Source organism: Haliotis rubra, unplaced genomic scaffold (genome assembly GCF_003918875.1).
Source record: "Haliotis rubra isolate DU_JTF1 unplaced genomic scaffold, ASM391887v1 Scf847, whole genome shotgun sequence".
In the NCBI taxonomy this organism is placed as follows: domain Eukaryota; kingdom Metazoa; phylum Mollusca; class Gastropoda; order Lepetellida; family Haliotidae; genus Haliotis; species Haliotis rubra.
The window spans coordinates 380786-405245 of NW_025767576.1; the positions used below are offsets into that span (position 1 = coordinate 380786).

General features: G+C 36.9%; 2 protein-coding genes across 2 annotated transcripts in view; one reads left to right on the forward strand and one right to left on the reverse strand.

Moving 5' to 3' along the window:
- Positions 1 to 12826, reverse strand: part of LOC124262595 (protein DD3-3-like) — a 32790-nt gene extending 19964 nt beyond the window's left edge. The window contains exons 1-3 of the mRNA XM_046697093.1: positions 12680 to 12826; positions 11789 to 11842; positions 127 to 213 (exon numbers count right to left, since the gene is read on the reverse strand). Of these exons, the coding sequence (XP_046553049.1) occupies positions 127 to 213; positions 11789 to 11842; positions 12680 to 12780 (242 nt within the window). The 5' untranslated portion in view covers positions 12781 to 12826. The remainder of the gene's footprint in view (positions 1 to 126; positions 214 to 11788; positions 11843 to 12679) is intronic.
- A 298-nt stretch (positions 12827 to 13124) lies between these two features.
- Positions 13125 to 24460, forward strand: part of LOC124262603 (protein DD3-3-like) — a 29915-nt gene continuing 18579 nt past the window's right edge. The window contains exons 1-2 of the mRNA XM_046697107.1: positions 13125 to 13176; positions 13962 to 14105. Coding sequence (XP_046553063.1) covers positions 13965 to 14105 — 141 coding nt within the window. The 5' untranslated portion in view covers positions 13125 to 13176; positions 13962 to 13964. The remainder of the gene's footprint in view (positions 13177 to 13961; positions 14106 to 24460) is intronic.

Here is a 24460-nt window from a genome sequence, read left to right on the forward strand (position 1 = left end):
ACACACCACTGGAACTACATTCTGACACATGGTTATACACTGTAGTATACTATTATCCAAACAACCAGTTAGATATGTTTAAATGTGCACAGATGCTGCAGCTGATGTGCTGGGGCCAACTCTTACCATTCTATTGGCAGCAAAGACCCCTGATAGTAGAAGAGGGATCCCACGTTGTATCCCCCTCGAGCATTGTTCTGGGAATCAAACATCCTGAAAACACAACGCTTATAATGAACAATGGTCTTAATCACCCACGACAGTGATCATCATGACCAACGGCATATCATCTGTATCATCTTATAGCATGTTTGTTGTTTTAACACAGCACTTGGCTTTATTCCAGCTGTCTGATGATGGTCAATAAATAACCAAGTCTTCAAATTTTGTTTTATTGAATGATTAATTTTGTATTTTAGAAACAAAAGTTAATTGTTTAGGCATCGATGAACTGTGAATTAGAAAAATAAGCTTGAAAATAAATCAAACTGACGAACAAAAGCGAATACCTCTTATTTTTATCAATTCTGAAGTTACTAACATTTTGTTCAAATATTTCCATGATCATGGAAATGCAGATTTCGTATGGGATGGGATCAGTATTGTCAGCTACATTCGGTTTGATGACACAGAATCAATCATGTCACCGAGCCTGACCACCCAATCCATTTGGTCCCAACAGATACAGGTTGCTGGGGACCAATTCTAACCCAGAATTCTCATTGTGTACACAGCAATAAACTACAAGTATGAGTGAGTATTTAGGCTACCAACAAGTCACTGTCTTGACATAATAACATATGACGACCAGTCATGTGCTCTTTTTGCTGGTCACGGGCCAAATGGCTAGCGGTTCAATCAATGCACAATGTCAAGATCAGCAAGGGTTCACCTGGAGTGAGTGAGTTGAGTTTTATGCCGCACTCAGCAATATTCCATCTATATGTCAGCAGCGTGGCACTCAGCAATATTCCAGCTATATGGCAGCAGTCTGTATATAATCAAATCTGGACCAGACAATCCAGTGACCAACAGCATGAGCATCAATCTACACAATTTGGGATATGATGACGTGTCAACCTAGTCAGCGAGCCTGACCACCCGATGCCGTTAGTCACTTCTTACGACAAGCATGAGTTGTTGAAGACAAGTTCTAACCCGGACCTTCACGGGTGGCTCAGCTGGATGAGGCTTAACGACATCTCAGGAAGGTCTTGGTTTGCCAGCTATATAGCATGTTTTGGGACCAATTGAAACGTTTGTTGTCAGATAAAAAATTATTTCCTTAAAGAACCACTAAACTTTGTTTTGTTACTCTTTTAACCATTACATATGAAAGATTTGTGGTTAGTCTTATGCGGAACACCAAATTTATTCTTTAAAACTTGTGGTTAATTAATACCGGCGATTAAAAGTGGCCAAAAAGTAAGCCTGCTTCCCTCTCGCCCGCCGAAACCACAGACAGGTTACGTAACTCTGTCGCCAGAGCACTGCAGTGGCGTCATATGAGGAGCGATTTTCAGTTAGTTGTATAGAAAATGTGTAGCACGCTCATCATTTTGATGATTTCTCGACATCAACGATGACATGCCCGAATCGTTGCTTTGTCGTCAATTGCTCTCCTAGGGTCGGGCGATGGTGTCCCCATGCACAGATTTCCACAGGACCCCGCAGTTCGTGCTAAATCGGTTATGTTTGTGAGTGCGGCGGCGTTGTGGAAAGCCTGAAGCGATATCTTACTTGTGTTCAGATAAGCTTCACTGAAGTTAAAGAATCAAAACTACTTACTAGTTGTTGTAAAATATGCATATGATTGATGACCATAAAGATTTTCTATGACACAACTTGTAACATAACGATTTCTTCCCTCGGAAGTGAGGTTGTAGTCGAAGTAACAATAATATTGTAAGTAGTATTATATTGACACCCACCTGCGCTGCCAGGAGAAATTGTTATGTTATACGCTATGTCATGCAAAATCCTATTGGCCATCAATAAAATACATATTTTACTACCAGTAGAAAGTAGTTTTGATTTTGTAACTTTCGGTGAAAACAAACCTAAATACCATTTATCCTCAGACTGGCGGATGTTCCCGACAGAGCGCCATCATTTTAAAAATAAAAAAATCTGTTAGAATTAATGAGATTATAGTTTGTTTTCATCAAGTTAGATAATCAAGACTACTTTCTACTAAGTAGTTAAATATGTATTGGAATCATAACCAAAGCGGATTTTGCATGACACAACTTATAACATAGCGATTTCTTCCACGGAAGCGAGGTGGGGGTCGAAGTCATAATGCTTAGCTGATAAATTTCTTGCTACATTCCATGGTTAATGTCCACTCACCAGTATGTAGATACTAGTCAATGTGCGTCTTTATATTTGGTCTTATAATCCTAATTAGTCTATTATCATACTTGTATGCATTTTTGAAACTAAATAAAAGCAGGCGATCTGCTGATACTTATAGTGAATTTATAACAGAACTGTAATATCTAGACATTTTATAGTTTGCCAATGTGAATCATAATTCGACACACACCTAGTGCATGTTGTCTGACTCATTACACTTCACGGGTGAAAACAATGATTCTGTTGAATGCTACGACAAATGAATAAAATCAAAATGCAACTATTAAAATTAAAACAGATTAAAGTTATAGGAACAATATCAGGCCATTACCTGGTTAGGAATGTATCCATCAATATCCACAAAACTGTTCCAAATGATGTGTCTTTTAACAGTTTAATATCTGAAAAAAGTGATAAATCTTTTCAGGTATTGGTGTATAGTCTCATTGGTCACCCAAGATAGCACACCTGGCAACTAATTGCATAATGTCCGCCTTTCTTTAAAACAGTAATTTAGTTAGCCAATAATGTCGGCAATCAATCAATGTATTGCCGGTTAATCCTTTGAAAGAAGGGCGTTGTTTTACGCATGAACACCGACACCGCAGAGTGTATTCAGTATAGATTAGTAAATCTACATACATAAACACTACCTTTTGACAATTCCGCTGTGTAAGATAAAAGTAATTAATCAATCAGCGAAGTTATCGGTTAATCCTTTGATCGATGTTTATAATGTTGAATATTTACTCCAGACACAAGAAATGCCACATGGGAACCTTTGTCGGGTAATCTAAGTGTGTTACCTCTAATTATACCTGTTATAAATTCATTAACTGACCATCAAGTGAATGATGACAAATAACATGTGTAGGTTTATACCACCTAACACGGGTTACAACAAGGAGTATTAATTGCTGTATTGCATGTGAAAACTTATGGGCCGACACTGTTTTTTGAGAATACAAACAGATTTTTACATGACATGATTAAATATCGAGGTAAAAAAACACAGAAATGGGATCGATTTGGATCAGTCATTATACAAATAGGGCCCTAACGACACTAATCGATTTTGACAGAATCGTCTATGAAAACAAGTTGTAACTCAGGAAACTAGGCAAAAGCAGGAGACAAAATTAAATGACAGTAGATTGTGAGAACATATAGCTTTTTATTTTCCACAACAATTGTCACGCGATTTCAGGTTTATACAAGCCTGTAAACAAGATAATTTAACCCTAAAATGTAGATGAATTCTGCATCGGCCCTCAAAGCTATTCCTCATATGACGTCACAGACGTAGCGCGCTCTGATTGGTTGAAATTTCGATTCGGCGGGTGAGAATTGTGCACTGTTGTCAAAAGGTCGATTTAAGTCAATTAAAGGTCGAAATGAGTAGTTTTAATGACGGGGTTTCATTTATAACGATGCCAGTTAGTGATTTATGTATTTGTACCCCCCTAGGCCTTTAAGTTTTGAGAGTTACCCCATCACCAAAATATACTGCAGATGCTGAATTATAAGAGTTTATAGGTGACCGTTGTCGCACATTCTTGTGTTTTGATCTGCCTTTTTGTAATGTTATCAGCTGAAGTTTATCAACGAAATACTGAAAATCATTTGTACGGCTTGTATAGATCAAATCTGCCATTTTATACAACATACTGCGACCATTGACTTCACTGGTGCTGGCAAAGACAAAACCAGACCTTTTGAAAAGAAGGCATTTGTTTAAAGTGTGTGAGTGAGTTCAAATATAACATCACATCGGCAATATTTCATCCATATAGTGCCGAAAACAATTTCAGTAAATATAGATATTTGTCGCAATGGACAGTAAAACATTAGCAACATATCACAGAATTCAAGTCTAAAATCACTTCTAATTCTAAAATATTCTACTCAACACAAATTGACACAATCAATAATATTAAAACACGGGATATGGACGACCAGCAACAAAAGCTGGGTCACCTTACTGGGGATGACTTCAGCTTCCTGCATGAATTCTAGGGATGTCACGATACAAAAGTTTCATGAATAGATCTATATGTATCACGACACCTATATCACGATTTGATACATATCACGAAACCTATTATTGCAGCATTATTGCCATTTTAATTTAGTTACATTTTGAACAATAATATTTCATATTTTATAATTGTCCATGAAAAGGACTAATTTAAAAAGTTCTAATTTCCCATCTTTGTGCATGAAAAATAATCATTTATAACTCTCATAACATCAAAAAACATGATACAATTACAAAATGTAAACAATTCATAAACATATTTAAACCTATACTTTCAAAATTAAATATCAATACAATTTTGAATCGATAATTGTATCGTCTTAGAAAAAGTATCGATGCATCGATGTATCGTGGCATCCCTAATGAATTCCCAGCAGGATTTAAACCATCAATTCAATCACTGTAGTTGAAACAATGCCAGCCATATATGTAAACAATGTTCAATTATTAAAGCAATACATTAAGCTGGTTGACTGCAATGTACAATGATACTTAGTATGACTGAGGGGGACAATCTTTTTACAATACTTCAACCCCATTAGCACGGCCAAAATAATAATACCGGGTAATGGTTTTCAATGACCTCAACCTCAGTTAAAACACATCCATTCAAAAACTACTGAACAATCCTATCTCTTTTATAAACCCTGTAATTAAATGTGAATTGATACAGCTAACAAGATCCTTTAAATCTGAAACTTGGTAATTAGTATCCCTTGTGAGAGAAAATTCTACACAGTCAAGCAGAATGTGAGTGACCATGATTGATTCATCACAAGGGATACAAAAGGGAGGATCTTTGCCTATTAATTAATATTCATTTGTATACCTTCTGTGGCCAATACGACATTGTCGCAAAATAACCTCTTCAAATCTGGACTGACAACCTAAGTAGGTGTAACTGACAGTGGGTTTTATTGAATGTTATTTATTGACACAAACTTGGGTGTCCACCTTCCTTTGCATCAGACCTCATATATAGTCTCTAAAATATTGGTCTAAAATCACTGAAAAGGCATATGTTTAAAGACAATTCCAAACAGCATTAGAATATAAATGGGAACAGGATTTTTGCTTAGTTTCAATTTCATAATTAATTTAAATAAAACATTAAAAAAGCAGGTTAGGTGACTTTGTTGGGATAGAAAACCTGTAGGGCCATTAGTATCTACCCTTAAACATAAGGATAACTTCTATACAACATAAAACTATTTTAGCAATGAGTCATCTGGAGTTTATGGTGTACAACACGTCAAGATAAAACTTTATTTCTTCATTGCTTCAAGTTATTACCCCATAAACATGGTGAACAGCTGTGCATTACAAACCATGGACTCAGCTCATCCAATAAAATACTTTTTTTACATTTTTTTATGGTAACTGTTTTTATTTTTCCACATTTTTTATTCACATCAGAAGGTACAGTCATTTTATACAAAAATCGTACACAGTGACAGGTGACAGTTCTAGTTACAATCATTTTATACAAAAATCATACAATCAAGGTTGTATAATTGCGGATCGTCTAAGCTTGAGCAATTAGGTAAGTCAGTGCTATGGGTAATATTACTTGTTTGCTCATGGGTTCATTGGGTTTGTTTTCATAATAGCGCCATATCATTCTGGGTGACCAAGAGGTAGAAACATTCATACATTATTATACAGATGTCATGCCTAATACAAGCTTGTACATGTTGACAGTTCACAACACATCAGTCTTCAAACATGAGTAGATACATTCAAGTATTACTGCACAAAGATTATAGATTGTATACATTGAAGAGTCATAACACATCAGACCATGTTGTGTAATGGGTGCCCGTTTACTCCACATTCGTCTGGCTGGTTTTTCATTCTGGCAACATATCTTTCAAAGAAGCGATGGAGGATTTTAAGGACAAAATTAAATTTCTAATACAGCTTATGGATATAAATATGTATATCTTTTCCTGTCCGTGAATCGGCACATATTGTAATTCACTATCTCAAAATTCTACTTTAAGCATGTTGAAAAGTCATGACACATCAGTCCATATTGTAAATATTAGTATGAGTGGTAGCCATTTGCTCATACATTCATTTATTTGGTTTTTCATTCTAGCAACATATCTCTCAACTTGAAAAATATCTTTCAAGGTAGCAATAAAGGATTTGAAAGATAGAGATTCATTTCTAATACAACTTATATGTATACATCTTTTTCTGGCCAAAAGAAAGTGGTTCACCAGTTTGAAGTTTGCAGTCCCCTGGATACCAAAGAGGATGGATTTAAGATTAAGCTGAATCTCATAGCACAGATGTAGTCTCAAAAATTGTTCCAGATTGTACCAAAAATGACTAACCTGTGGACATTCAAAATATACATGCACAATCGATTCGTTTTCATTGTTACATCTTTGACAAATACTATTGTCGATCAACTTCATTTTAAATAATTCCTTTTTGTTGTATATAATGCGATGCAAAAATCTATATTGGAAATCTTGTAGCTTGATATCTCTACTGCATTGTTTAGGAAGACGAAATATTTCCTTCCAGTTTGTTGTCATTTACTACAGATAATAGGGAGATAATTATTTTGCACAAGTATATCATATATCTTCCGAGATCCCTTTGATGGTTTAGTCCATTCCATAAAAAAGTTATTTATCCTAAGATCGTAGACACATATAGGTTTAGAATTGTCTGTCACCCTTATCCATTCTTTAGGGAGGTTACTAACAACTCAATGATGGTCCAAATAAGTACCCTTGAGGTTGAATTTTTTTTTCAAGTCTACAAAGGATAAGAGCCCATTCTCGTCACATAGGTCTCTTATATAATGCACTCCTTTACAGAACCAGTTTTCTATAATAAAATATGAGTCTGTACACTGGTGGTTAAACCATATCGGTTCAGCTAGAATAGCCTTAATATCTCTTGCATCTGTCAAATGAGACCTATAGTATTTACTCCAAATATATATCAAATCCTGCCAGTAGGGGTTATCAATTTTACAAAGTCTCTAAGACGGTACATGGGCACCCAGTTGAAAAAGGAGTTTTAAAGGGAAGTAGTTATTATATAGGTTCTTAAACATGCTTTTGTTTTTAGGATACTGAGCTTTAGCGATGATATAAACACATATGTATCTACCATTCTCAGTCCACCATTCTCATAGCTTCTTGTCAAATTCACCCGTTTAATTTTATCAGGTTTGGAGTTCCAAATAAACTTTTTAAAAATTGAACTTAGTTCATCAACAAATTCTTTTGGTGGCTGAGGCAAAGCAGAGAATATGTGAACAAGAGTAGATAATGCTAACGTTTTTATCACAGTTATTTTTCCAATTAATGTCAATTTACGTTTACACCAATTTGCTAATAATCTCTTAATGTTTTCTAGTCTTTTTCTGGTGTTGATAACCCATAGTTTTTCTAAATTTGCGTTTAGTTGAATACCAAGAACTTCAAAGTCACCATGAACCCAATCTAGATTAACATCTTTGCACACTTTAATATTCTTTCCAATCACTGACCCAAGCCATATTGCCTTAGTTTTACCTGAATTCATTCTTAATCCTGAATAATAGTAAAAACTTTCCAAAGTGTTCAGTGCAGCTCTTAGGCTTTCTTCTGAGCCATCCAAAAAAAGCTGTGTATCGTCAGCATACTGCCCTAATTTATGCTCTATGTTTATTAAATAAATGCCTTTAATCGTATCATTGTCTCTAATCATAGTGGCCAGTATTTCGGCTACAAAAAGAAATAAATAAGGGGAGATTGGGTCCCCCTGTCTGCAGCCTCTACCAGATGATTGTCAAAAAATGAAGAGAGATGGCCATTTTGTATGACACAAGATGTTGCATTGCTTATCAAAATGTGTACCCACTTTATCATCTGACCTCAGGACCAAAGCCAAACCTTTCCAAAACTTTAAGGAAAAGCTATTTTTGACACAGAATCGAAGGCTTTTTCAAAGTCTATAGAAAGTAGCATACCTTTCTTATTCTTAGATTTTGTTTCCAGGATAATGTCGTACAATAATCTTATATTATCTGCTAAATATCTCCTTGGAATGAATCCTGTTTGATTTTCGTGTATCAAAAGATCCAAAACAGTCTTCATTCTCTTAGTGATATATGTGTTAATTATATTAAATCTTGTACAGACAATTTAAAAGGGTGATTGGTCGCCAGTTTTTAAGATAGGACCTATCCTTGTTTCCTTTAGGCAGGCATGTTATAATTCCTCTGTTAATGTTCAAACTCAAACAGCCGTTATAAACTGATTCACTGATATATCTGTGCACCCAAACCTTTAGTTCTTTCCAAAAAACTTTAAAAATTCTATTGGAAAGCCGTCTACCCCAGGGCTTTTGTTATTTTTCATTCCTTTTACTGCTTTGAAATCTCATCCAATGTAATTTCTTTTTCCAAATTGTCTCTGTTGTTTATCTAAAGAAGGAACTGGAACTTTTGAGAGGAAATCCTGAAATCACTTTGGGAGTACAGATTTTTATAAAAGTGTTTTTGTTCTTCTAGGATTTTTTCACCATCTAATATTATTTCTCCTTTATCATCTATTAATTGATTAAGCAACTTGCTTGTGTAATTTCGGTTTTCCAAATGACAGAAGTATTTTGTCGGCTTTTCACCTTCCTCATACCATTTTATTCTGTTCCTTATTTGAATCCCTCTAGTTACTTCTCCCCTTAACTTTTCAATTTCTTCTTGAAGTTTTGTAAGTTCATTTAGTTTTTCTTCCTTTATGTTTTGAAAGTTTCCCCTGATTTCGTTTTCAACTTCGCATATTCTATCTTCCAACTGTTCAGTTTTATGGCACCGTTTTTTCTTCAGAAAAGAGGACATAGATATGGATTCACCTCTAACTTTCATAGGAAATGTGTCACTAATGGTTAATTCAAGTTTCTTGTCACTAATATCTTGTATTTCTTGATATATGTTTCTATTGAAATATTCTTGTTTCATATCTTTCAAAATTGTATTGACTTTTTCAACATAATCTTTATTGTGTAATAAAGAGGTATTAAATTTCCAATAACCCTCACCTTTTTCTTTAGACAACGTATTTGATATTGATGTTATAACTACTGAATGGTCTGATTTGTATCCTGGGAGAATATTGCATTCTATTGTAAGATTTGCCATGTCTTGTGATAGTAAAAAGAAATCTAGCCTAGCCTGCTGTCTAGGATTTTTTTTCCACCATGTAAAACATTTAGAGCCTTGGTTATATTGTCTCCAAATATCCAACAAATCGTAATTTTCTATCATATCTAAGACCGCTTGCCTGGCTTTAGGATTGTTAACATGCCGATAATTCTCTAGATCTATTGAAGGGATAAAATACATTATAGAACTCGATAAACAAATAACAGATTTAACAATACACAGTGTCTTGTCATAAAGGCATTAGATATTGTGTAAAGGTGAGGTGAAATTGGGTTTAACTTCGCGCTTGAGAATATTTCGGCTCATATGATGACGTGCATGTATGTGTATGTGCGGCTGCTTGTACTAGCCCAGACTCAAGCTGGTTTTATAGTGCTAGCCCACTGAGATACCATGCCGCAGTGAAGCATGAATACCCCACTCAGACACATTATTCTGACTCCGAGCCGACCAGTCCTTGTTGTACCCATTAATGCCGAGCGCCAGGCAGGGACCAACAAGTACCATATTTTAACGTCTTTTGGTATGACGCGGTCGGGGATCTACCCCCGCGACCTTCCGCTCTCCTGGCGGACGTTCTAACCACTACACCACGGAGGCAGTCGATATTGTGTAAAGTATTGTCCTCATTTCCATACAAGAACAGTAAGGACACAATGAATTAATCATTACATTTTCATGCAAATGTGGGGCATTGCATGCTTCAGATTGTAAACAAACTGAGGCCCAATTCATAAAAGCTTATATGCAACGCAAAACACAACTTTGCAGATTCTGATACCTTTCGGTATGGACTTAAGTAACAAATTATCAAAAATGCACATTCAACTTATAAAGTTGAAAATAACATGAGGAAAAAAAATTAGCATGTACTTACAAAACCAAACATCTCTATACACACACAAAGAGCCCTGAGTGTATCGGAAAATGAACCAGCCAATGAAAGACTTCCTTACACTTAAGTGTACGCCCACCCGCTCTGGCTGGATTCGGTATCCTGGGTGCTTCGTTTCGAGGGTAGTAAACCCAAGTACATAATATTACACTTTTGATTTGTGATTGTACGCTTATAATTTTGTTTATTTGTTTTTTCATAATCAGCAATGTATATTATATGTCATGAATAAATGAGGTGAGGTGAGGTGAAATTGGGTTTAACGTTGTGCTTGAGAATATTTCGCAGAGACATGTTTTTTTAGATATACTAATCATGTTGGGTACACCTCAGTAGCATCACATTAATATGAAAGAAACAGTGGTTCTTAACTTTTGTTGAGTACTATATAAAACATACACAGCCATATCATCTGGTGGTGTTTTCATCATAAATAATAACTGAATCTTTATGCCAAATTTAAACCATTTCCCAAGTTTATCTCTGCTGTCAGTGCAAACCTAAACAAATCCTGTTTCAAACAAACTGATAACCTCACTTGCAACATTCATGTAATTTTCCAGAAGTATTAAACTTATAAATGCAATCAAGTGGGGGAGGTGTATCCAGTGTACAAGAGTACATCCAGTTCATTGTGTATTGTAGGGATTCACATGGTTGGTTGGTTGGTTGTTTAACGCCACACTCAGTAATATTCCAGCTATATGGCAGCATGTAAATAATTGAGTCTAGACAATCCATTGTCGAGTGATCAACAACATGAGTATCGATCTACGCAATTAGGACACAATGACATACTAGTATGTGTCAACCAAGTCAGCGAACCTGACCACCTGATCCTGCACGTTGACTTTTATGACATAGCATGGATTGCTGAAGACCAATTCTAACCCGGATCTTCGTGGGTCGGCGGCTCCAAATCTAGTTCCTCAGACCGCCATAAAGCTGGAATATTGCTGAGCGTGGCGTAAAACTAAACTCACTCACTAAAACTAGTTCCTCAGAGTCTTTTTTCAGCTCTCACACACGCTTCATCTTCCTTTCTCTCTCTCCCTCTGTTATCAGTATATCCGTACCTCTCGACTAAAACTAGGGCAGTACCTGTCCTGATTGAGCTCCTTACACAAACTTGATGAGGATTAGTTTAATACTTCAAACCAAAACAGTAGCCCTTGTGTCTTGAAGGAATCTCCATATTACCTAAGTATTTAGGGAAAGACTGGCCTTGACAGACATGTTTACAACAAGAACTCATGGTGTAGTTGTGCCCCTTATTACGCATATTAAGCTTTATGTACCATGTCATGACTAATGTGATACAAACCTTTTTGCATTTGTCCTTGGTCGAGTTGCTTCATCCAGTCGATTGTTACTGCCCCTAGAAACAGAAATAAGAGATGATGTCAAGATGGAACTACCTTTTTCAGTAGAGAGTTAGTGATGCGGCTTTGAACGAGGGTGCCCATCCCTCCCCTCAAGGCATCCTAGTCCTAATACATTGATTGGTCATTCATACAAACAAGTTTGTTTTGTTGTTTAATGCAGTCTGCAGATAATTGAGTCTGCACCAGACTATCCAGTAATCGATTGACATCATGAGCACTGATCGATGACAAGCATCAACCAAGTCAGCGAGTCTGATCACTTGATGTTGTTCATCTCCTTTATTAAAGGTTTCAGTGAGTGAGTGAGTTTACACCGCTTTTAGCAATATTTCAGAAACATCACAGCTGGGAAAGGAGGTTTTAGGAACTGGTTCTATATTGAAAGAGAGTGAGGTCATGAAACAATATTAAATGAATTGGGAGTTCAACATAACATGATCAACCAAACTCATTCCTAATCCAAATCCACCCCTAATAATATAGCTTACAATTTTAAGAAATCAATTGCTGTAATAACATGTTCTGAGGATAATGGTAAAAGTTATATATTTTTCAAAATTAATGTGAAGTAAACATTGTCACACAAAAACTGAAATACACACGTAACATGGGCGGATTATAATTTGCTACTGTCAATCGTTAAGCCCATGGTTTTTCACGCCTGTGCTAACATTGTGCTTATTGCCCTGCCTTTAACATTCAACACATCAGCAGTTACCTCCCCTGCAATAGTCCAGTTTTTCACTCACAGTACACGCTAAAGTGACGATTTCACTAAATTGCTGCCAAAACAATGGTTTCAAAACATACATGGCCATTACAGTACTTACCGGACATTGTGGAGATAAATGTCAGCCTCGACAATTGAAATAATGAAAATGATTCCACTCAAAATATGAAGTAACGGTAACATTTTGCCGTTCAGTTTCATTCCCACTCCCAGTGAGCAGTGTTGTTTATCCGGATCTGTTCCTATTACGTACATGTGAGATCACCTGGCACGTGATTTTACAAGTCATTTGCATATTTACTTACGCGTATTACAAAGTAGTACCACATATCCCAACACTTAAACACCCCAATTAAGATCTTATATGATTATACGGTCATCTTTTGTGATCGCAAAATACAACAAACGTTGTAGGAAATGTTGTAGACATGATGTCATTGCATATGTTGATATATATTTAAATTAGATGTAGTGATATATATTCGACTGCAATTCTGTGAGAGTTACCCGCCCCTGGTGTAAATAGTGAACAGACGGAAATCTACATCGATTAATAGGTAAGGTCTTTTACCGAAATACTCCCGACACTTATACCAAGTAAACGAAATATCTTTATGAATTGTAACTGTACATGGCGATAAAAGTAATGATAAATATGTTATTCAATCATTTTACTATATATTCATTGACAAGTGCCATAAGTTTTATGTAGGACAGCATGAGCCAGTTGTAGTATAGTAGACAGCATGTATGTACCGTCATGATCGTGGTATAACTGTTGTATACGCTACTATGTATGGATATGACATCATATGTATCATGTTCGTTAATCAAACAATGAATTGTTTCAAACCAACTGTATCAGCTCTAAATCTACTTCTCATGTTGTCTCAGTTAGGCAAATTTCAACCAAAAAAAAAACCTCAATTTTTTTTTTTTAAATAACCTAAACAAAATTGTTTAGAATTGGTGATTTTCCAGACTTTTTTGCAGGGTAGTCTGTGTTGTTGTTGTTGTTAATTATCTAATACATTACAAGTCTCTAAAATTATATTCTGGCTGTGGAAATTATTTAAATAGATATTCAAATATCGAATCGAAATAGTGATAATGCTATCGAAAATCGAAACTAAGGTGTCACATTCGATTTTCGAACCGAATAGTCGCAGCCCTAGATATAAGAAACAAGAAATGTAATTCAAGAAGTCTAAGACAAACTGTGGTAAACGTTTTTTGAGTATTTCTTGAAATGTTGGATCAAAAGTTCTTGATTCCTGCATTATGTAATTCCTGATTTAACAATTAATTTAGTTAAAAAACGTTCTAGTTCTGAATGGATGGGGTGTTATTTGATTCACTCTATTGTGTCATTTTTTCTCCAGGAAATGATGAGACTCTACCTTATCCTGGTTTTCGTAAGCCAGACATGTGGGGACATCTACCTCCACAACATGAGGGGCTCCAACAACAGACTCGGGGAAAAGTCTGCCACAAGAACAAATGACAAACGAATGTTTGATTCCCAGGTAAGCAGAAAGGTTCTGAATCTCTGAGCTCACTGGGGCTCCTTTTCAGTTAAGGGGTGGTGGGTTAGCCTAGTGGTGAAAACATTCTGTTATCACGCTGAAGCTCATGTCTGGTGTTCCCTGACATGATATTGCTGGAATATTGCAGCATACAACAATACTCACTCACTCACTTTTCAGATTAAGTGGAGTTATTTGTTTGTATAAGAATTATATATATTCAGAGATGATGCATACCTCTCTCAGTGTCAGGGCCCAACATTCACGCTATCCCACTGGCCCGGGTCTAGTAAAATGTTGACAGGACCAGTGCAACTTTGATAAGTGCTATCCCGATGGTCTAGTAAATATTTAAGGCTGTCAATAAGAGTCCCTTAGCAGGACCAGTAAGAATCTGTAAGGAACAGTGATTTTTAAAAGTTACGGGTCTGTTGTCTTGTTCGTGAATTTGGGTGAATGTCAAGCCCTGAGTGTATGTCGTATACTGCACATGTACATATCTCAGTACTCTCTCTACACAGACACCTCACCGACTCCATCCTGAGTCATTGTTTGTTACAACTTACACCCCAAGTTCTCCAGGATTCAGTGCTTGTTGTAAGGGTGGTCAGGTTTGGTGACTTTATTAGTTGTGTGTCATCATACCCTGCCAGTATGGGATTTACAACCACTGGTTTATCATGTTCAAACTTGTATATTTAGGGACCGTTCATAATTTATGGCTGGGGGGGTGATGATGATTTTAAGGAAGGGAGGGGGGGGATGGGAGGTGTTCACCCTAGCCATAAATTATGAACAGTCCTTTACCTCCGATGCCAGGATGCCATCATATGCTAGGAGTGTTGCTAACTATGGGGTTAAATAACAAACACACCTACAGTGACCTAGTGAAACCGATGTAATTGTAATATAAAAGTTCTATGATTTTATCAATTTGAATGCATACATGGAATGAACAATTGTTGGACACCTCTAGTGTGCAATATTGTTGAAATGCACATCTGTTACCAACTGGGGCCTTGGATGGCCCTGTCATCTAAGACCCAGGAAACTGCTGCACAACTGAGTGGAACCAGGATCCACCGATTGTCAGTTTGAATCCCATTCACTGATAATGAAAGTTGGCTTGTCTGCACCATATCCAGGATTGTATGTTTCACCAACAGGGATGGATCCAGTAGGGCTGCAACGATTCGGTTCGATTCATCGGAAATCGAATCTCACACCTTAGTTTCGAATTTTGACCATTGTCACTATTTCGATTCGATATTTGAATACCTATTTAAATTATTTCCACACAGCCAGAACGTAATTTTGACTCCAACTCAAGCCGTTTCAAGCGCTCAGAAACCTGATTGGCTGACGCTGGGATAATTATCTACTGCGAATTGTTGTTAGTAGACATAGCCAAGTTGACGATGGATTTCACGCTAAAAAAGCCAATTCTGAAGTTTTTACTTGTATGAAGTATCAAATAAAAAATGATTGAATCGAGGGTCCAATATTGAAAATTGAATGGAATCGAGGTCTGGGTGAATCGTTGCAGCGCTAGTACCCAGGCCTGCTCAGAGGCCAATATTGGGTCCACAATGTTCTGAATCTGGTTACTCTCCAACCAGTATGCCCAAAATAACATTTGATCTCAAACTGTTTGTTTAGGGCAAATAGTTTGGACTCCTGAATAAATCTCTGACCCAAATGTGGCAAACATATACTTTCTGCATCACACCCTCCCCCAATTGACTCTAGGTGGACAATCTTGAATAAAACTGTACAGGGCTCCAGATAAGGGCCGTATTGGCTTAAAAAATATACATGATACGGTAGGAAATAATTTAGAAAATGTAGCACATACGCACCACAGCAATGGTTTACAGTCTTAGAATCATTTACAGACATATTTATTTGAAAAAAAGTACTGTTTTATTGTTCACTGACCTGTTTACACAAGAAGCAATGTTGTGGTGCATATATGAAATGAAACACAAGATTACTGATACCCCATTAAATTCCATTCAGCACTCTAATTTAGTCTAAATGTACTCTTTAGGTTTTCCAGTACTCTTATATTGAACAAATAACGAGTATGTACTCTTGATGTTGAAAAATTATCTGGAGCCCTGACTGTACAAGAAATAAAAAAGGCTGTGGTAAAATATGAAAACATATCATTAATGTCCAATTTATTTTCTCTTAGTTAAACAAAAAGCAGGGTTTTACGTGATGCAGAAGTGTGCGTCCAGACTGCATCCGTATGTATAGAATGGACACAGAAACTTCATAATATGTATTAATATGCCAGGGAATAGTGGGCACTGGCTTACTGTGTTTGTATGTATTGTAGAAAGGTAATACTTGTAAGACTGAAAACATGGTAAAGGAGTGAAGAAAGACAGTCATGGCCTGTCCAAAACATGCGTGTGTTCCTTATCATGCTTAGGAGAACAGCAGTATCAGATGGACATCATGTTTCAGTTAAGTTTCAAGGGGAAGTGGGGTAGCCTTGTGGTTAAAGTGTTCACTTGTCACGCTGAGCACCTAGGTTCAATTACCCATACTGGTACCCTGTGTGAAGCCCATTTCTGGTGTCGCCCATCATGATATTGTTGGAATATTGTTGAAAGGGGAGTAAAACCAATCACTTACTCTCTCCGACTTCAATGCTCTTCTGAATCCACCGGGCCTTTCAGTTGATATTATTTGCATCCTCTCTGATTATGAGATGAAATGAGTTTGCTAGGTTTGAGTATCTTAATCAGTCTTAAAATATTTAAATTCATGATTGATTGTCAGTAAAAAGTTTGTATATTTTTTTGCTTAATGCTGTGATCAACAACATTCCACCTGTATGAAATGGTCTGTAAATGATAGCCTGGACCTGACAATCCAGTGATTGACATCACAAGCATCAAACTATTCACTTGTGATTCGATCAGTGATATGCATCAACTGAGTCAACATGATCACCTGATCCTATTGGTCACCGACCCATGAAGATCCCGGGGTAGAATAGGTCTTCAGCAACCCATTCTTGTCATAAAAGGCGCCTATGCTTGTCGTAAAAGGCAACTAACAGGATCGGGTGGTCAGGCCCGCTGACTTGGTTGACACATGTCATCGGTTCCCAATTGCGCAGATCGATGCTCATGCTGTTGATCACTGGATTGTCTGGTCCAGACTCGATTATTTACAGACTGCCGCCATATAGCTGGAGTATTGCTGAGTGCGGCGTAAAACTAAACTCACTCACTCACTTACTCACTATTAGTCACCTCTTTTGACAAGCATAGTCACCTCTTATGATGAGCATAGTCACCTCTTTTGATGAGCATAGTCACCTCTTATGTCAGACATAGCAAGCTTTAATAGGAGTAGTTCTCCTGGTTAAGACTTTGTCATCTTCAATCTTGTTTTGTTACATTCATATTTAAATTAAAGAAAATGTTCAGACTTAGAGAGTAAATACTTAGCAGACCATAGAAACAAGCACTTGACGTAATGTCAAGTGAGTGGAATGTTCCGGGGTAATGAGGTTTTTGTACACTGGCTGACATTTGTACAGACTGGTATTGTGGTGAGCTGGGATGCAAGGCACGACTACTGGTACAGCAATTATGTCAGATATGTGCTAAGCTAGCACTGTTACCAGCAGCTTTGGAAAAATCGAAAACAGACACGCTGAACTTGATAAAATGCAGTCTGAATTGTGCAAAATGTGTCATTGTGAGATATCACTACTTTGTGTCAGAATTACGTTGTTTTTTGTGTTTGTTTGAGGAATATTTGGGTTTTTTTGGTGATGAAATTCTGTATTTATCTGAAGAAAATGGAATGTATATTTCACTCAAGTAAAGAAGCAATACCAGAACTACTTTCAACTGGCTCATTATTATGGTAATAAGGAAAGATGAGTGAGAAAATATCTATTAAGGAATAGGATATTTGAATTTTCTGATAAAACATTGGGTGGCTGGGTAAGTTCATGATCAGAACTTTTCTAACTAAGACCCAGGTTCAATTCCATCTGTGTGTACATGTGAGACCCATTTGTTGTAACCCTCTGTAACATGGAACACCACTAAAAGCTGTATTAAACAATATTCATTCACTCTTGTGCAACATAACATATTTATCTGGTCTTTTGACCTTACAAGGTTGAAATTTTCACTGGTGATGTCGCAAACCACTCAATGAGACAAATATTTGAAAAGAAAACATAAAACTGCACCTAGAAATGATGTTTATGTTCACTGACAGCTGGACTAATATCAACATCCTACAACTATAGCTACATTTCCAATGGATATGAATATGATGACTGTACACGCATCACAAAGTGAATGCCAAATATATTCATTAATTCAGACTTAAAACCTTTTTATTTCAGAATATCATTTGATACACATCGATCATTTTAACCAAATGTTTTATTAGTAAAATCGTTAGTATTTGTTAATAGTAGTTTGATTAGTAAAAGTGCATTATTTCCCCAGCCTTTAGACATGTTAGACAATAATACCATAGTATATGAAACTTTGTGTAATTGAGTGAGTGTAGTTGTCAACCACTTTTAAGCAATATTAACCCGTGAAGATCCGGGGTAGAATAGGTCTTCAGCAGCCCATGCTTGCTACAAAAGGCGACTATGCTTGTCGTAAGAGGCGACTAACGGGATCAGGTGGTCAGGCTCGCTGACTTGGTTGACACATGTCATCGGTTCCCAATTGCGCAGATCGATGCTCATGCTGTTGATCACTGGATTGTCTGACAATGACATGACATGACATGGACATAGCTGAAGAGAGATATAGTATTTAGTATTTTAGATAAGCTTGTATTATTCAAAGACCATGTTCTATGGATATATAGTAACAAATACAAATATTTATGAATACTTTATGTTTACTATAACAAAATTAAAATACATGTAACAAACATGTCATGTAATTGCTTAAGTTGGACCATTAGATGATATTTTCTATAAAGCAGAAAAAGCAATACTTTGCGAACAATGCTGCTTAAAGCATAATGATAGTGGCGTATTTAGTGGCCTTGGCAAATTAACTCAAGATGGGCTACTGCATGGTTTGAATATTTTCCATTTTGCGTATCTCCCTCAGATAAACAACAAACTAGTTCCAAGTAAATAAAATCCTTTAAAAATATTCGCACTTATTCAATTCTTGTGCCCAAGAATAATGAATTGAATTATGAAGGATAACGATTCGATTTATGGAATATATGAGTTAATTGTAACCGCACTAACTTTCACCAAAAAAAATCTATTTCTAGTAACAAATTCACTCCAACAATATTTCAAACCTTCAAACATCTATGTTTAGTCACACCGACAGAAATGACTGAATGTGTCACCCCATGACTGAAAACTGGCCAATAGTCATGCCCGACAATACACTTGGCTACACCTGGGTACATTATGTACACTATCAACGGGTGGATATGGCTATTATATGTCTATCCCGGCTGCTCCTTTGACAGGCCCATATTGTGTGCAATGGCTGTTAAACAGGCTTATTGTAGAGGATTACCTTGGTGACAACACGCAGCTACACTTGACTGCCAGTTGTTTCGCGGTATGGTGGGCTTGCCGATAATATCGTGCCTTGGTCATGACAGCCGAGATGAATTGCTTTTACTCACTGTGATAGTTGCCATGTAATATGGGACAGTTTCGCAATGCTTTTCACACTTATCAGTGTCCATGCTATGTTTTGTAATCTACCATATTCAGTGTGTTCAAGGGTCTGGTGCTTAGAAGATTTAATGTACCTAAACCTTTTTTCAAACATCAATGAAACTAGACTTTTTTGAGGATACCTTCTATGTTGCCCTCTGTTTTCGATGGAATAAGGGAATAAGGCTGCAATTAATGGACGAGGGCACTTACTATGGTGAATATGATTAACAGTCGTTATGAAGTAAAGAAATTAGACAGAAAGATGTGAACCCATTTGTTGTGTTAATAGTTTGTTCTTTCTATCCATCACTGTATTCTGAAGAATTAGTTAGTCAGGTCAGGGAAACTGGTGGTTGAAAGCATGAGCAAACAGTAACACAGTGCTGTCCTGCATTTTGTCCACTTAATACAGATGCTACAGTTTGTGTAAAGCCCATTTCTGGTGTCCCTGTCGTTATATTGCTGGAATATTGTTAAGAGGGGCATATGATTGGTCTTCAGCAACCCAAGCTTGTCGTAAGAGGTGACTAAATTGGTCGGATGGTCAGGCTCGCTGACTTAGTCGACACATATCATCGTATCCCAATTGTGTAGATTGATGCCCATGCGGTTGGTCACTGGATTGCGGAGTTTAACAACTAACAAACAACAAAAAAGATGGATATTATATGTGTCTTCAAGTGAATCATCCATTAATCGAAAAATATGATCCCAGTGTATAAATGTGTTATTGTGTTATGTTCAGTAAATAGTGATGGTATTCATCATATTAATGGTGATGGGGTAGCCTCGTGGTTAAAGTGTTCGCTCGTAAGGCCGAAGACCCAGGTTTGATTCCCCACATGGGTACAATGTGTGAAGCCCATTTCTGGTGTTCCCTGCCGTGATATTTCTGGAATATTGCTGAAAGTGACGTAAAACTAATCTCACTTACTCACTAATTTATTGTAATATTCTGGTGATAAATAGTCACAATGAGCCTAAACAAAGAATCACAAAGAATGATTTTTCGTTCAAAGTTTTGTTATCTTTATCAATAATCATGTCACTTTGCTTGTCATGTAACAGCTGCCCCAACTTGGAGCATGTTGACAAGGAAACAATTTTTCTCTTTCTCATGATGGCGCAGTTTGAACTTTCAAATTAACAAAGGTCCTTGAAGAGAAATACCAGCTGTAGAGCAAAGCCTGGAAAAGTAAGCAAGTAGATAGTTTGAAATATCTGGACATTTTTCCTTAGAGTCATATTCTGTGCTGAAATTGTGTGTATATATATATGTATAATTGGGGTCACAGGGACAGGTAACTCAGATGAGTCGGTACTTGGGTATCCAGAGAAGTGAGTGAGTGAGTTTAGTTTTACGCTGCTTTTAGCAATATTCCAACAATATCACAGTGGGGGACACCAGAAATGGGTTTCACACATTGAACCCATGTGGGGAATCAAACCCGGGCCTTAAACATTGGCATGACTAGCGAACACTTTAACCACTAGGCTACCCCACCGCCCTGTGGAGCTCCTAGACCCATGGTCAGTCGCAGGATCGAGTGTTCAGTGATAATTAGTCATTTTATCTCTAAGTTAAAATTACTAATCAGTTATTTTCTGAGTATTCACAAACTTTGGATACCTTCCACCCTTGCATATGCTCCCCACCAAAATCAAACTTTGGCAAATTTTATTTTCTATCTATTTTAACATGTCAGGGTATATTTGGAGAAAATTGAAAAAGTTTATTTGCTTACCAAGTTTGAATGATGAATATTTAGTAACTTGTTGTCTTCAAGTAAACACTGATGTATGTGAGAAAAGTAGGTAACAGTAGCATTTGGAAGGTCAAACAAAAAAGTCAGGGGATACAACTCCAGTGAAAATATAATTGCATCTTAATAGGCAGGTAGGCCTTTTCTTCACCCACGTGTGCTCAATATCCACTCATCATCATAATTTTCATGTTCATTTTCATGATCTTATGTAATCATTATGTTAATAACAGGTTACAGTCTCAGAAATGTATTTCTATTTTTGAATAGACCAGAAGACTAAATGATAATATATTTCAGTTGTCCTCAATTTGCAACCTACTTCTGCTTCAGTGAGACAAAAGTGTTTATAATGTTACACATTCTGTCAGATTTTATTCAGATCAAATCTTTTGCAAAAATGAAATCTTGAGAACTGCTGCAGAATTATTGCCTTCAGAGGCTACTAATGGGAACTATGTTCGTTGGTGTTTTGCTTTTCCTCTGCCAAATTTGGTATCCTCAGGGTGGAGGATTAGTGTGAATAACGGGACTGAATAGAAGCTTGATGATTGTTGTGGGGTTTGTCAGTGGAACAAGACAGCCAGCTGTGGGTCATCAGACATAATCAGGCATTTTTGTTGTGAACAAACTGTTCAAGGCACCTGTGTACATTAACTGTCATCATCATCAGCAGCAGCAGCATCAGCATCAGCATCATCATCATCATCTTCACTCTACCTGTGAAGATCCGGGTTAGAATGAACCTTCAGTAACCCATGCTTGTAAGAGTAGGACTCTGACAAGTACTCGGGGCCGAGTCGGGTAAAGCAGGACTCCAGTCCAATTAAATGGACTCGAGGACTCACATGGGAGATAACTCTAAATGTCTCACGCAATCAAGATGGATGATCGTGAGAAAAAATCCAATGTCTGGACGCATTTTGATCTTGATTTAGTGGCCAAAGACAGAAAAACAGCTCAGCAAGCAACGCTGGGGCAACTTGGTAATTTGTTAGCCTGTTGACAGGAAATGTTTTGAAGGTATTACGCAAAAAGCAATGCTTATGTGCGTTAAAGATATGGTAGTATGATATCTGTCATGTTTCAATGATAAGCTGTGTTCTTTAAAACTATGCCTTGTGTTCTTGCCTTCTTGCATTAATTTCATTAAACAGACAATTTGATACAATTAGTCTTCACTCTTGTTGTTCAACTTGTTTTCTACATAGATATTCAGTCGTTCTTATACAGAGTATTTCTATGTTACATATATCAACAATCAAAACATACATGCGCATTCAAAATAACATTCACACTTGGAGACCGAAATCCTGAAATAGTTAAAAATCACAATAAATACCATTGACGTGATCTCCGTTCAGCAGAGTTTCGGAAAAAGAAATTCAGTGTAGTGTTACTCAATAAATGTTTAGTCTTTAGTCTGAAACCAAAATGTTTTCACTATAAGAAATCTCAAATAAACATCAAGCCTGTTTTACATATTTTATTCTTTAAGTTCCATAGTCGACCCATCTTACAAGATATCCAGTACAGCACCAATCAATGAATGCTCAGTGTTCACAAATAGCGTCTGACCCTCTGACAAATCCGGCAGATTTGCCAACGGTCCGATAGAAGTCTACAACCCGCCGGCCCCAGTGTCTGACTGTATATTTTACAATGACTTTGACTAAAGTTGTTATATGTGACATGTAACACTTGTTTGTAGTTTATAAATCTTATGTTTGTTAATAATTTCAATGCCAGTTATAAGAAATGTTAAATCTGAAATGTGTGTTTAATTTTATTCTATTGGTCCTGTGAATTTTCAACGGGTCAGACAGACATCTGAAACTTACAGGACCCAATGTCCTGTTACTTTGAAACACCATTCGTGAACACTGAATGCTTTGTCTAAATATCTTCCAGCTTGTGCATGTGTTTTGCCGCAATTTAACAATGATTAAGGTTAATTGATTATTTGACTTATCGTCTAGGTGCATGTTTAAAAGTTGCTAATATGTCCTAACTGCAACGACATATTAATATTAGATTATTTTGAAAGCGCAGTCAAACATATAACGAAGAGAAAAGAGAAGTTCTTTGATTGGTTTCTTACCCCGGACACATCCAATCATATTACAGCATTTACAGGCGTAATAAGGTATCATTGGCCCAGCTCGTGAATATTGATCACATTATTGATCGCGTAGAACTGGAATAATAGAAAGGTAATAGATACTTCCATTGACATTAAATATCAATTGCTTTATTCAAGAACGTTTAGATTCACATATAGATGTTGCATTATCCGTAGACTGGAAGCTGGAACAGCCACATGTATGCTTGAATGTTGGTTTTAGATAAGCATCCAATTTGTCGGGTACTCGGTTCCGAGTCGGGTCTGACCCCTTGAGTACTCGAGTCCCAAAGTTTGGACTCGTGAGGGCCCTATGTAAGAGGCGACTAACGGGATCAGGTGGTCAGGCTCGCTGGCTTGATTGACACATGTCATCGGTTTCCATTTGCGCAGGTCAATGCTCATGCTGTTGGTCACTGGGTTGTCTGGTCCAGACTCAATTATTTACAGACCCTTGCCATATAGCCGGAATATTGCTGAGTGCGGCGTAAAACTAAACTCACTCACTCACTCATCATCAATCTTATCTTTAATGTAATGGATTTTGAGATAATGCAATGTCAGAGATGTAGATGTAGGGGCGGTGAGCTAGCCTAGTGGTTAAAGCATCTGCTTGTTACCAAAGACCTGGGTTCGATTCCCCACATGGGTACAATGTGTGAAGCCCACCTCTGGTTTCCCCATCGTGATATAGCTGGAATGTTTTAAAAGTGGCATAACAACTCTCTCAATCATTAATATTGTTTGTTATTGTCTTTTTTATCATTCTCCT